The sequence below is a fragment of the Anoplolepis gracilipes genome, chromosome 11 (assembly GCF_047496725.1).
Source record: "Anoplolepis gracilipes chromosome 11, ASM4749672v1, whole genome shotgun sequence".
Taxonomy (NCBI): domain Eukaryota; kingdom Metazoa; phylum Arthropoda; class Insecta; order Hymenoptera; family Formicidae; genus Anoplolepis; species Anoplolepis gracilipes.
This window is the reverse complement of record NC_132980.1, coordinates 7,425,403-7,440,254: the sequence shown is the minus strand read 5'-3', so window position 1 is coordinate 7,440,254 and position 14,852 is coordinate 7,425,403. Positions and strand designations below refer to the sequence as shown.

General features: G+C 33.7%; 2 protein-coding genes and 1 long non-coding RNA gene across 3 annotated transcripts; 1 reads left to right on the top strand and 2 right to left on the bottom strand.

The window, feature by feature from the left end:
- Positions 1-349: 349 nt before the first annotated feature.
- On the bottom strand, positions 350-1,911 carry LOC140671152 (uncharacterized). Its single transcript, XR_012047681.1, has 2 exons — positions 1,594-1,911; positions 350-1,007 (listed from the first exon to the last, which is right to left on the bottom strand). It is a non-coding gene; the product is annotated as an uncharacterized lncRNA (long non-coding RNA).
- Positions 1,912-1,956: 45 nt separating this feature from the next.
- On the bottom strand, positions 1,957-6,315 carry LOC140670933 (uncharacterized). The gene is made up of 5 exons (XM_072901845.1): positions 6,162-6,315; positions 5,565-5,662; positions 5,282-5,486; positions 4,709-5,188; positions 1,957-4,613 (listed from the first exon to the last, which is right to left on the bottom strand). The coding sequence occupies exons 1-5, from the start codon at positions 6,235-6,237 to the stop codon at positions 4,489-4,491; spliced, it is 984 nt and encodes a 327-aa protein (XP_072757946.1). The 5' UTR covers positions 6,238-6,315; the 3' UTR covers positions 1,957-4,488.
- Positions 6,316-6,441: 126 nt separating this feature from the next.
- On the top strand, positions 6,442-8,105 carry LOC140670934 (probable rRNA-processing protein EBP2 homolog). Its single transcript, XM_072901846.1, has 4 exons — positions 6,442-6,541; positions 6,907-6,958; positions 7,038-7,124; positions 7,215-8,105. The coding sequence occupies exons 1-4, from the start codon at positions 6,516-6,518 to the stop codon at positions 8,016-8,018; spliced, it is 969 nt and encodes a 322-aa protein (XP_072757947.1). The 5' UTR covers positions 6,442-6,515; the 3' UTR covers positions 8,019-8,105.
- Positions 8,106-14,852: the final 6,747 nt, after the last annotated feature.

The window sequence follows — 14,852 nt, the reverse complement described above, 5'->3', positions numbered from 1 at the left end:
GTAGAAACAATTAATAATTATGATTCATCATATCTTGTCTGCGAGAACAAATCATTTTCAAAATTCGATTTCTATCGAGTCGACTATTTATATTCATCAAACAACTGGTATATATTTGAAAGTTTTATATTTTGTAACACAATTAGTGTAAAAGATTAAATAATTTAAAAAACAGAAAATTTAAATCAGACTTGAAAATTATATTTTATGTGTATAAAATAATATACATATATATATATATATATATATATATATATATATATATATATATATATATCATATATTTCAAACTTATAATCGAAAAAGTGTACGAGATGATGAGTGTTATATACATATCACACATTCCATATTATTTTTTTAGCACATGTCTTGCCAATACATATATTTATTGTTAGTTATGTACTGTAAATATAATTAAATAGAATAATTACAAAAAACTCATTGGGTTCGCAAAACTCTTTACGCACTAAAGTAACACAATTAATGCGGTAACAATAATAACAATAAATGATAAGAATTATATATAATAATAAGGCCAATCACACACAAAAATATTTCTCATTGTTTATATAAGTATACAATCATCTGATCCTAAAACTACACACCACTTACAATTTTTAGCTACATTTTCGATGCAATCGATGTCATCAAAATTTTACTAACATTAAAGTTAATGGAATTTAAAATTCGCATTTTTGTTATACAATTTTTATCTGCAAAAGAATGAGAGCGTATGAAACATCATATAATCGGAGTTTATCAAATCCATGATATTCAATTTATAAATTTCTTCTTAAAATAAAAAAAAATAAATAAATAAATTGTCTCTTACAATTTACACATTTGAGTTTAAAATTAAAAACTAGCGTGTTGGAAAAATCACTTGTTTTTGCGCTAGAACATTAATTGCGTTATTTTATGAGCGTATCTCTTTTGTATTATGTCTATCTGTATAATTTTTTTCAAAACATCAAAACTTGCGTGTTACGTATTATATTTTAACTATTCTGAAATAAAAATAAAAGTTTATTATGACTTTATTATAGGCACGGCCGAATTATATTTCAATATTAATATAACATAATATATATATAATACGTTTAGTGCTTTTAATTTTAATATAATATTGGTTGTTTGTGAAATTCAATAAATAAAAAGATTATTAATTATAGTCTAAAAGTATATTATATAATTATGTTTTTTACATTTAATTATATTGTACATTAATTATATTAGCATCTTATATATATATATAAGTTTGTGAAATTCAATAAATAAAAAGATTATTAATTATATTCTAAAAGTATATTATATAATTATGTTTTTTACATTTAATTATATTGTACATTAATTATATTAGCATTTTATATATATATAAGATGCTAATATAATTAATGTACAATATAATTAAATGTAAAAAACATAATTATATAATATACTTTTAGACTATAATTAATAATCTTTTTATTTATTGAATTTCACAAACAACCAATATTATATTAAAATTAAAAGCACTAAACGTGACATCACTCAAAGAAAAAAATAGCAATCACATTTAAAATAAATTACTTAAAAAATTTTTAGAATCTTTACATTTTTTTAGATGTTACCATTAATCGGTCGTGCCTATTGCAAAAAAGCTTTGCCTTTTTGTATGATAATTCAGGAAGTGAAACCGCTCGTCTTTTTTCTCTTATCGAACTGTGTTGCTTATCAATTCATATTAATTACGATGGCTTCGCATCAATTTGTTTTGACGGTTTGCAAGTTCTCCCCCCCCCCCGACATTCCTTCTTATAATCAGTACATACTTAGGCTGCAGTAAAAAATATAAAAGCTAAATAGTAAGCTAATAGTAATACAAGTTAATTAGTTATATATATATATATACACGTATATATATATATATATATATATATATATATATATATATATATATATATATATACGTGTGTGCGATCGCATACAAATAATCACTTAAAGTTACGAAAGTATGTGTATACAGAAAATTATTGCAAATTTATTTCACACAAGAATAACCTGTAAGTTAAAACAGTTTTATTGTTAATCGAAACATAAATATTTCTATGTTAAATGCGCAATTCCTTACTATTTATATCAAAATTAAATTAAATAATATCAATATGTTTGTGTATGTTTTTTGTGTGTATGATGTATGTAATGTAATACTATTTTAATGCATGCAGTCAGCATATAATCAGTCCTATCCATCTCTAATACAAAACAGAATTGTAAAGGAAACGAAATCTCACTAAAATAGTAATGTATCACAAATATTGTGTCTGATGACCAGATTAATGTTAGAAGAAAGAGAAGAATGATAAAGATGAGGATGTGACTAGTGTATTATTACATTATTATTACAAAAGTATTAAACTTATGAAATCTATTACAAGTGCAGTTCAGTTAGTTCTTACAGAACTTGACTGCAAAAATTGATTAAACTAACGATTCTATAATTACCACAATGTCAATTCATCGACATATATGCGAAAGTATTAAATTATATATATATTTAAAAAAATTCAAATATATAACTAGTCTACGGAATACTTTATTGTATATTGTACAAAAATTTTTTAAATGTTTGAAACTCCTACTTCCTTAAACATTTGTAAACCTTTGTTTTTTCTTTTAGCATGGTACAAGTACCACAAGCCCACGAGTACCTTTTTGTGCATATAAATGCGATAATTTATATATTGTAAGATTAATATATATTTTACCATAACTGATATTTTAACGAATACGATATCAAATTTTACACTCATATATGTAATACGATTTTCGTAATCATGAATTTAACAAGAATATAAACAGATTATTTTATATGAATAAGTATTTATGCTCTTTTTTTTATATAGGATATATATATATGTGTGTAACAATTTTTAAAAATCCAGTGTAAGATATATCACATAAATGGCATTAATAACAAATTGTCATCGATGCTTTCTCGATCATAGTGATGCATCTATATAAAGTAATAATATAGCATTAATGCAATGTACAACTTGATAAACTGCTATTGTAGAAATAAAAATGAGAATTATAAATAAATACTATATACAATCAAAATATAGTTCAAATGTAATATTAAAATATTATCCATTCATTTTCAAACATTATGAGAACATAATACAGTAAAAATGTATATCAATACCTAATGATCTTATCTGAAACAAAAATATACTATTTTATTAGTCATAAAATTTGTGCTTTTCACTCGTACAGTCTCTGTAAATATAAATGGTATTTGAACTTTAGACACATGTTCGGAAATACTTAACATTTAATAAAATTTGTAAAGTACCAGCAGTTTGCTTAAACAATAAATAATATAAACTTTTTAATTTTCTTTAAGAAAGTATTAGTAAGTGAAAATGTTAATCCTTAGAGCATCTTTGTTTGATACTAAAATCCAATTCAATACATATCGAGCACATAGTCCCACTGTAAATGTTTTGACATATTAAAAGAATACGCGGATAATTATAAAACATGATGTACATTCCCATTTTTATATAATGTGAATGTTGTTATATAAACTGTCAAAATCTTGCATTAAAAACTTACATGAAAAAAAAATTTGCCCTGTAAATTTTAATATCTTTATATGCAAAGATTAATTAAATGATTAGAAAATGATTAGAAAAAAACTTGTTATTTTTCAATCCTTAGATTGCAATCTTATCTGTAAACTTATTCTCTGGAATGCAGCATCTATAATACTTTTGGTTCGATCTTAATGTATGTCAAGTTGATTTCATTAAATGTCATTTGTTTTTATTACAATGCATCTGTTAAATTGACAAGCACAATATTGATATAATTGGCGATACAATTTTGTTATGTAATTATGTTAAACATAAAAATGGCAGATTAGGCTGAAAAATATCTCAACGTAACCTAATTACTTGTACGTACAATCAAATTTGTTACAAAAAAAGAGAAAAAACTATATATAGATGGAAGAAAAAAATCTTTATATTTTAATCTTTAAATCTTATAATTTTCTATCAATCAAATCACTATATAATTAAGTCCTCAGTTTACTATATAAAAATTCGTAAAAAGTGGTATTTTTCTCTTTTTTATAAACACGGAACTGTATAAATAAGGGAAAAACATGTTACAAAAACCTTACAAATGTATTACAATTAGTGAAGTTTATGAAGCGTATTAAAAAGCGGTTTTTATTTTCGTTGTTAATACCAAATATGCAACTAAAACAATATATTAAAATGAATGCAGAAATATATTTAACTCAATAATAGAAATACTTTATCTATAAGCGGATAATTTATAAAAAACTTTTTAAGTCATATTTTTAAAATTAATTTTAATATAAAATTTGTAAATAATCTTCTAATCAAAAAAAAAAAAAAAAAAAAAAAAAAACAACCTTATTAATTTCATTTAGTTCATAGCCTTTCAATTCATAGCTTGGTATAAATTAAAAGTAATTTAAACTTTTTCTAATGCTTCAATTGCTTCACCATTGGCCATTCTATTACTAGTTTTGTGTCGATGATTGTACATAGTCTGCAGAGGTACATGAAGTAACTCCACAATCTGTATAAAGTTAGGCTCTGTAACAAAAGTGTATCAACAAATCAGTGTCATACAGCGCTACCTGTAAATCTAGAAACTTATAAAACAAAACAGATATCAAGTGCAGTTTTACCATTCTCCGCGGTGATGTATCCATGTCTAATTAAGAAGTCAAGAGCAACTGGTACAGATGTAGTTTTGAAATGTGGAGAAAGTATCCTCTCTAAGCATTCACTAACAGGGAGTAATTCGAAAGTTTCTACTTCCCCATCGCTGTTATTTGGTACAAAATCGGGCGGCAGCTCAAGATCATATACAAATTCCGTGTTAGGAAACAAACCCCTTTCACTTTCGAAAAAGAATGATACACAACCAGCGCTCTTAAGCTTGGCAATAAGATTATTTGGAATACCAGCTTCCTCTCCAGCTTCTTTTATCGCAGTTTCGTTTATGCCATAACCAACACTTAATCCACCACTGACCATGCTATCCCAATATGCTGGCCATGTTTGTTTATTTGGACTACGTTTTTGTAACCATATTGATAAGCCTTTAATAGGATCCATAACATAGCCATTTATATCCACTCCGTATTTTCGAATTCCAAATAAACCTATTATTTCAAGCAGTGCACAAAACAAAATAATTATTCATAATTATTCTTACAATTATAATAAAATAAATAAGATTCTTTTTTTATACATACATGTAGCCGAGCGATCCATTTTAAATAAGGGTAATGTATTGAACTGAGCACGTACTTCATAACATTCCTCCCTCCAGCCTCGTAATGTCACAAATTTTCCACCTGTTTTCCATTCTCTTAATACTTCATCAACACGTGCACTTCTTTCAGTATAATCCCGAAATGCTGGATTTAATTGTACATATTCGGGCTGTACTTGAAATACCTTCAAATCAATGTTATGATAAATATAAATAAATACATACATATAATATTATTATAAACAAAGGTCAAACAAACTTACTTGAGGATGATTTAATATTTCTTTCATTACATCTGGACGAACAAGACCAATTTGTTGTCCATCGACAACAAAAGCTCTGCATTCTCCTGCATGTAGACCTAAGGAATAAAAATATTTTCACGATTGATATAAATTCCATGTACTATGTATTTTACAAAATTTTAAATGTAAATTTAATCGAATAGGGATATTTCTCTCAGAAACATGCTATATATTGCAAGAATTTTCAATGTATAACGCTGTTTTTGTACTTAAAACAAGTATATTAGTGTTATATTAGTTATATCTGCCATTACAAAAAAAACCAATAACGATTTTTGAAGCATTAATTTTTGGTGAGAGGCTCACAACCGTGATCGATGATCCGAAACACGATAAAAACGCGCATGATAATCACGCATCATAATACGTTTGAACTTTTTTTTTTCATTATTTTCCTTCGAAACGCCAACGACAAATACACATAACACTCGAAATCAATATTCTTGTTGGCCCGCACGAACGGTAGCCGCGCGTTCTTATCGATCATGCGACTGGGAGAGCCGTTGATTGTGATAATGCGAAACACTGCAGGCGCGACTCGTCGCTTACGCTTACCTGACAGGTAGAAGCAGTTAAATTTGTTCGCGAGTTTCATTAAACGTGACATCGGCTTCTTATCGTTGTCCGCCATGATGTTACGTCGTTGTCATCCGGCCAGCTGCGACACGAGACTCTGACTGGCATTGAACATGGCATATCAGAAGGGAGACGGTACTTTTACATATTATGGACGATGCGCAAGATCGGAGCGCCGCGATTGGTTGATTCGTTTCCATGCTTACTACACCGACCAATCGGCGGCCGCTACTGGTCTGCGTTACCAGGTGCTATCATTCCGTTGTCAGTAGACGCCAGTAGACAGTAGACGCGAAATCGACAAGGATAACGGCAAGATAAGCGGGATAAATCATGGATACATCGACGAGTCGAAAACTGTAATTGTTTAATTATTCATATTTAGCTCTCAATTTTTTCGTACGCATTTGTTTATTATATTTTTTATTAATCCCGTGAGTATAGTAATTAATGTTTAATTACACGTGGAGAGGAGAGAACGGGTGTGTCTCAGACACGCTGTGATTTTTTTTCTTTTTCGCAAATGATTTATTCGATGAAATAAATTCTGGAATTAACAATGGCGTTTTAAGTAAACACTTTATTGAAAATATAGTTAAAAAGATGTTTAAAAGTTAATGTTTTTTTACGTTCGCACATTATCAAATTTGAGAGTTAGAGATATATAACAAGAGTGTTTTTTTATGTAAAAAAAAATCATTTTTTTTTTTTTCTTTTTTAACAGAAGCAACTCTTCAGAAACATCCGAATCGGAATATAGTTCGTCCGATGAAGAGGTAAATATTAAAACTTTTTTATTCGTGTTTGAAATTGTTGCGTGCGTATTCTAACCTCTAATCTTTATCACGTGTTCAGCTGCAGGAGGCTTTGGCGAAAGGATTATTGAAGCCCGGTCTCAATGTTGCAGTCGAAACGAATAAAAAGCAGTTTAAAAATTATGTTGTAAGTAATTATTTTGTTGTCAAGAAGTATTATAATATCTTTGGGATTATTTTCTAATCTAACTTAATATTTCTTGTAAACAAATTTTAGAGTCTCATGAAGCAAAAGTTGAGAGAAATCAAGTTGAACTTGCCATGGCTTGAAAAACTAGATATGGTAAATGCACCAGCACCACTAGCACCGGAATTGGCACTTCAAATGCAAGAACAAGAAGTGAGACGGGCTAAGCAATTACAAGGGAACAAGAAGTTACCTCAATACGAATCGTCCCAAGATCCAGTTTTAAATGACTTTCGCAGAGAAACTATGTTTCATCGACAGGCTCAGGGTGCTGTCATGGATGGTATTGCTAGATTAAAAAAATTAGGCATCCCAACATCTAGGCCAGAAGATTATTTTGCTGAGATGGCTAAGTCTGATGAGCATATGCAGAAAGTACGAGAAAATTTGATGAAAAGACAGGCTATAGCACAAAGATCAGAGAAGGTGAGACAATTGAGGCAACAAAAGAAAGTGTCCAAGCAAATGCAAGTTGAGGCAACTTTGAAAAAACATGCGGAAAAAAGAAAAATGTTAGAAGAGGTTAAAAAGTATCGCAAAGGTATAAGGCATGATCTTGATTTCTTGGACGATAAGAAGAAACCGCGAAATAAACAGCCAAATCATAAAATGAATTCAAAGGCACAAATTAAAGCAAAATTCAAGTCTGAAAAATATGGTCATGGAGGTAAGAAACGTCGTACTAAATGGAACACGAGTAGCAGCTCGGCTGATGTTTCCGAATATAGACGGCCAGATAAACCTGGAGCACGAAAACAGGGAAAAGGTGGCAAAGGAAAACCAAGATTAGGTAAGAGTCGCAGAATACAATTAAAAGCAAAAAGAAAAACGTAAAAAGAGACTTGAGTGATTGCGTGATATGTATATACTTGAGTAACCAAAACGGTACGATTGGTCCTTGGATGAATAAATTGTTTCTATACAATTACGCTATCGTATAATTAATATAAATTATGCGATAATGTATTTATTTTCCTGTCTTATCCAGAAATTATCCAGAAATTCCGACGAAATTTTGAAAAATTATTATTTCGCTAGAATTCGTAAATACATTGCGCAAACTTGCAGCGTTTACTTTACTTCCGTCCTTACAATATCGTGATAATTAATAATTATATTTTTACTTTGTAATAATAATCGATAACATGCATTTACATTTATATTGCACGTCGAATCGATTCTACATCAACAGTTTTAAAATTAAAATTAAAATTTCAGCGATAGCATATTACCATATGTTATGGGTTCAAAACTAAAAAAAAAAAAAAAGGCACAAAATTTTTATTTTTTTTTTCTCTTTCTCTCCTATATTGGTCTGCACAATAGCTGGGAAAAGAGCTACGCGAAACTCACGCTGCAGAATTCGATCACCTAACACATGTTTCGCATTAGACAATCCGTTGTATGTACACACGGTGCTACACGCGTAGGATGCCGATTACATCGTCTATTACACCCTTCCCTGAATCGTGCACATCGATATACATATATACATACGTACATACACACACGAACGCGCTGCTCTTGTGATATCCCTCTCATTCCTCGGCGGTTGATCCATCGTCGGATATATCCCGGCATCGATAACGATCTGGTGAACCTGTCGTCGTTCTTCTCGCAGGCTGGGTCTATCGTTCGGACGTGCCTTGGCAAACGCGGATTGAAAATTCGAAGGGCGCATCGTACGTGCATGTGTGGTAAACGTATATACAAGGTGAACTAGAAAGCATTCGAAAACTTCGAGTCTACTGTATAAATGATTAAATGAAACAATATTTAATTAATATGAAAAGATATTTAAAAGTAAAGAATTACTTGAAAAATATGTGCTCTTTTTTTTTTAAATTTACAATTTAAATATTTCTTTTTAAAGAAACAGAATGTCTTTTAATTTTTCAAAATGCGCTGTGTGTATTTATATTGCTTCGTAATTTTAACTACTGTTTTTTGTCAATCTGAAATGCATAAATTATTGAGAGAGCTATCTATCTCGGACAGTAGTATGTAGTCGAGTTGGATACATCTATCTTGTCTGATTCACCCGGTATGAACGCGAGTTTGTCGATGTTTCGGATTGTCGAAGTACGAGCCCGTCCGTAGAATACTGGATAATACGCGTGATTGGGTTCCGAATGTATACAACTTGTTATTTGGCGAACGGAAATACCACCGTTGCGAGTTGCGTACATAAGGTTTGAACTCTCCGTCTCTTTCTCTCTCTCTCTCTCTCTTCCTCACGGCTATATCCTGTATACGTGCGTGCACTCCATACACATATATAAATACGTATCGCATTACACGGAGTGCATATATTAAGAGACGCGATATATTTTTAACGTTTTAATTTTTCAAACATGATATAATGATTATTATCAAGTTACTACTGATTATATTCTGTCGAAATGTATGCAAGCAGAACCCATGATTTATTAAAATTATTGATTTTAAGAATTTGCTCTAATAAATTTATTAGGTATCTCCTTACAGTGCATATAAGTATATATGTATTAAGAGACACGATGTATGTATTATATAACTATTATTGAATTCCTCAAATATGTACACATGTAAAAATAATTATTGTCGAGCATTACTGATTATGTTTCTACGAAAACGTGTGCGCGAGCATTTTACAGAATCTCTAATTGATTAAATTTACGAATTCTCTTTAATAAATTTATTGGACTCGCGAGCTGTAGAAAGAAAAGAGTAGATTTATATAGAATCATTTTCTGAAAACATTATTTATCGCACGATTTTGCCGCGGGCTATTATATTTAAATCCCAGCAGCGTGTATCTCTCTCGTTGTCAGTTACATTGTCTTTCGTTTCGGTTGATGCGAGCACACGCTGAAGCTCACCCTGGGAATCCGCTTCCCAGGTAACAGCTGTTTTCGTAACACCGGCTCTCGATGTATTTCCATTTTTTTTTTTTTTTTTTTTTTTTTTTGCGCGCGGGCCGAATCTAGGCAATTACGTACGTACGTGTCAGGGGTGACGGGCATGCGCGTAGCTGTCAGTACGCTTGCTTTCTTATTCCGGCCACCTGCCTGCGCCTACGCGTTTCGCGACATATTCTCGATTATTAAAACGCATTCCTTCCATGGTGCGTGCTTGAACATATGTGAAAATGCAACGCTCGAAAAATCGACATCGTGGAGACGAGGCGAATTAAAAGGAATCGACGTGGGAATTAATTTGGACGATAAAAATATCACGGTAAAAGGTAGGCCTTCGAAATCGTCGAATGTTGCACTGTTCCTATATTTAAAACGCGGATGAATCTGCAGATAATCAATTTCGTGATATAAATTGCCATATTTATAGCGTCCAAGTACACGTCCGAACTTGTCGCGATATTTTATATGCGGAATAAATTCGAGCTTGTCCCCTCCCCCGGCTTACAAATGCGCGCGCGCGCGCGCACGCACACATGTATGCGCATATTTATGGCGGGAACCCAGACGCGGGAATTAATATAGTCGCATCTCGCGAGCGCAGATATTTGTATTGACAACAACTGCGGCGCGACACGTATCCTCCGTCGGTTGCTAATGGGCGAAATTTGTTTCGTCCAGTGTCTGCGGGCAATTTGGTCCGATTTCAAATTTACCGGAACCGTACGTAGGTATCATATGGTATCGTAGGTACACGGCCGCTTTGCGCGTGTATGTGTGTGTGTATGTGTGCGTACATATCTCGACACCAGACAGCAATGAGCCCACGGAAATGTGACGCGTCGACGAGTCAATATCCATCTCAATTATTCGCCTCCGGATGCCACTTCTGGAAATGATCTCGCGTATTACAGAACGCGGGGCTCCCGTTTAATCGATATTCATTTCGCGGTTTACGATTATCGCCGTTGTTAATTGCTCTTTTATAAGCAATATTTGCGAAACGTGTTTCGTTCTCGTTAAACGAGCGCCGAAAAATTACGGGCAATCTTGCTCGATTTCTTCTCTGGTGAAAATTAGATTCGATTATCGGATTACAATTACGTGCGAATATTTTTTTTTTTTTTTTTTCTCACGAGTAAGATTATGTAAGATTGAGCGAAGAGGAAACGGAAATCTCTCGCCCGCGGACGATTCCACCTTCTCTCGACAGAAATATGTGCTTCCCGATGCGCGTCAACGACGCGAGCTTCCCCGGGAAGCGTAAAAATCACCCCCTGCGTATTACGCATGTACGTACATGCGTGGGCGCGCGTGGCCCGGAATAGTTTACGGGGAATAATACAGTTGCCCCCTGTGGTAGATGCGGGATAGTTAGCCGTAGGGTACTTCTGCGTGCTCTCGCACACGGTGTGTACCATAAAGCTCGTAGTAAATCGACTGTGCAGAAGCCCGGGCTCTCTCGTGTTGCACGTACGTCGAGAGAGGAGGAAACGGCCGGGGGATGTAAAGAGGGGGGGGAAGGGGGGGGGAGAGAGAGAGGCAGGATACGCGGCGATGCAGTGAGAGGCGCGGAAAGGGGTGCAGGGAGAGAGGGAGAGAGAAGGGAAACCATTATTGAAATGCAGTAAATGGCCGTGAGTTTCAATTGCCCCTGGGTGCTTCTACTGTGCCTTACGAAAGAGGCAACGGAAGGGAAGTAGTGAGAGTCCGGGGGGGATAGATAGGAGCAGGGAAAGGCGTCCCCTTTCCGCCCGCTTTCCCTGGTGCTCTCTTGGTGCTCTGCTACGCCCTGTTCCCGTCTGACCCATTCCGCCGCAGATGGAAGAGAATTACGAGCGTTCGCCATGATTCGCCCCTGTCGGCACGCGAAAACATACTACGTCGACTTGTGATAGCCGTCACGATGACGATTAGCGCATTCGATTTGTTTCTCACGAGACTTGAGAATGCGATTAAGGATACGTACGATATATCGCACTTTATCCATTCGCGATTATTTGTTTCGATAGAAAATTTTTCGATCGTATATTTTCAGTATGTATTTTTGCTGCGCGCTCTTATGCATAAATATACACATGCATACATGCAAATGCATTGTACACGTAACGTCTAAGAATAGCTATTGTGTAACCATGGTGTATTGCAAGAGGAACTTTTCCTCAGAAGTATAAATCGCGTTGACATTCATCTCTAGACATGCTTTTTCATATGCACCTTCATGTATTCCGAGAAGTAACATTCGACGGAAATGTCATGCCGGCAAGGATCGAATCTAAGAATCTACTCCGTCCTGTTTTATTGAATCTATTGTACAAAACGGACGGAAGGAGGTCGATAACATTCGTTAAATATATATGAAACTGTTTTCAAGTTTCACATATAAATTGCATCAGGACGTAACGTATCGGTTATTTTTTATTCTCAAAATTTTCTAAAAATATGCAAATAAAAATAATAAATATTAAAAATTATCCTCGGAATACATTTTATATTGCACACATATATATACAACACGTTCGCTTTTTTGCGACATGATCTAGTTATTATTATTATTTATTTATTCATTTTAGTGATATACACTTAAAATAGTTACCGGATGTTATAAACAAGAGCCGCGCATTCTATGTCACGTATAGTCACATCCTCAGGGGAGAACAACAGGCGCCAAAATGCGAGCGTTAGGTAACACAGTCAGAGAGACAAATGCGATATCGTGCGTCTCATATCGGAATTTCAATGGAGTAGATGATATTTGGCGATTCGCAGACGTCAGTAACCAAATTGGACCCGTGTGTCAACGGAATACCAATAAGCGATACGCCGAATACTCGATCGGCTTTATTTTTTTCCAGATGATCGAATCACATGCGAGTATGTAATAATTCGCGCGTCTACCAAGATTTGCGAACGTCAAGCAACGTGACTTTTTCCCGCACTTTTCGTCCTTTTTTATTTAGTAATATGATTTATATTTAGTAATAGATTTTTATAGTTTAATAATATGTGTATCTTAAAAGTTTTCTAATTTTGTGTCGCGCATCATTATTGTGCGTTGAATGTGCTGTAAAATATTATATAACAGATTCCTGTATCTGTATTTTGTTTGAAACCAACGAGCCGCAATTTAGCACAAAATATTATATGCTCGATGTAAAAAATTTCAATCAGCTCAGTCGGAACCGTAATTTTAATCCACGCGCGCGTTTACATACGTAATTAAATTAAGCCGCAATTATTTGCATTTTTAATTAATGGCCGCGTTGGAAAATATTATTAACGACCTACGCAATGCAGCGGGCGCAAACAAAATTCTATCCTTTAGGTCATAATTGATTTTCATCTTTTATGAAGTTCTGTGTATTTAATATCTCGACAAGATTATAATTTAGAATCTTTAAAACAAAACTCTTACAAAGAAAAAGTATCTTTATTATATGCTTAATAAAAATATTTATGTCAATCTCATATCGATCTCTCGGACATCTAAATTATTATAACAATAGAGATATAATGAAAACTCTTGCTTCTAATTAGTTATATTAGAAACAACAATGATTGAGCGAGCTAATTAGTTGAGTGTATTAATTGCGACTCAGTTGTTTTCTTCATGACTGGCATAGGTCCTGGTTCTCACGGTAGAATTGTCTAGACAACAATTCGCCGAGACTTATAACTTTCGTATAGAACTAACGAGCTTCTTAATACCGGCGCTTTACTTTTGCGAGAGTAATCACGTCGCGCAACGCTATCAAAGAGATGCGTAATAAAAGAGGGCAAATATCAATACAAGATATCCCCGTGAAGGAAATGAACGGTAAAAAGGAGATCGCGCAAAGCCCGGCGACGAACAAGTCCAGGGGGATGGGGGAGAGAAAGTGAGTTATCCCTCTTCGAACTGCGCGTCGTAGTGACGGGGAAATAACTCTTTGTTAGGACGAGCCTGCTAATAATGAAGTCGATATTAATCGTTTGCGCTCTCTTCTCTCCAGGAAAGCTGGACCAGCTCGTTCGTTATCCCGTGGATGAGTAAATACGTGAAACGTATCCGGTAAAGAGCAAAAGCGGAGGGGGGGAAGCAGGGGGGAACCCGGCAGAAGAGACCCGTTATATTGACCGCGTGGATCCGTCGACGACAGCAGGCAGTTGCATGTATTTACAGCGAGAGCTTATTACGCGATCTCGAGGGCGTAATTTTTCTTTATAAATAATCGCCGTGTGAATTCGGGGACCCGCCGAGGGAAACCCATCGGGCTTGTGACGTATGGTCGGCTACGATAAAAACTTTAACTGGCCCGAAAGATGATCCGCCTCGTTTCGCCCGCGGCAACTAACAATAGATCGCTGCTTTCGTTCATTCTTTTCTTTTTCTTTTTCCTCTTTTCTTTTATTACTTCGTTGTGTCCGAAAGAGAGTTACCATCAAGCACGCGAATTTCGACATTTCGTTTCTAAGTCTATCATGTGCACAAAAAATTTGCCAGAAAGATGAAATTATATTGCATTTCTTAATGTTAACTCAGATTTCGTCTCATTATATTTTATGACTATTGACTTTGTATTTTTTTTTTTTTTTTTTATTATATTTATAAGCAGACTGTATGATTTAATCTTTTATATATCATCTAACACGCAACGAAATTTTTGATATTATTTTTATATAGTATTACTATATAATGTATTTGTGTTCTCTCATTTTTAACTCTTACTCCGTATTGTTATTTTTGACCCCTTTAACTGTACAGGTGGGTCAGCGTATTTTCGATAAGTTT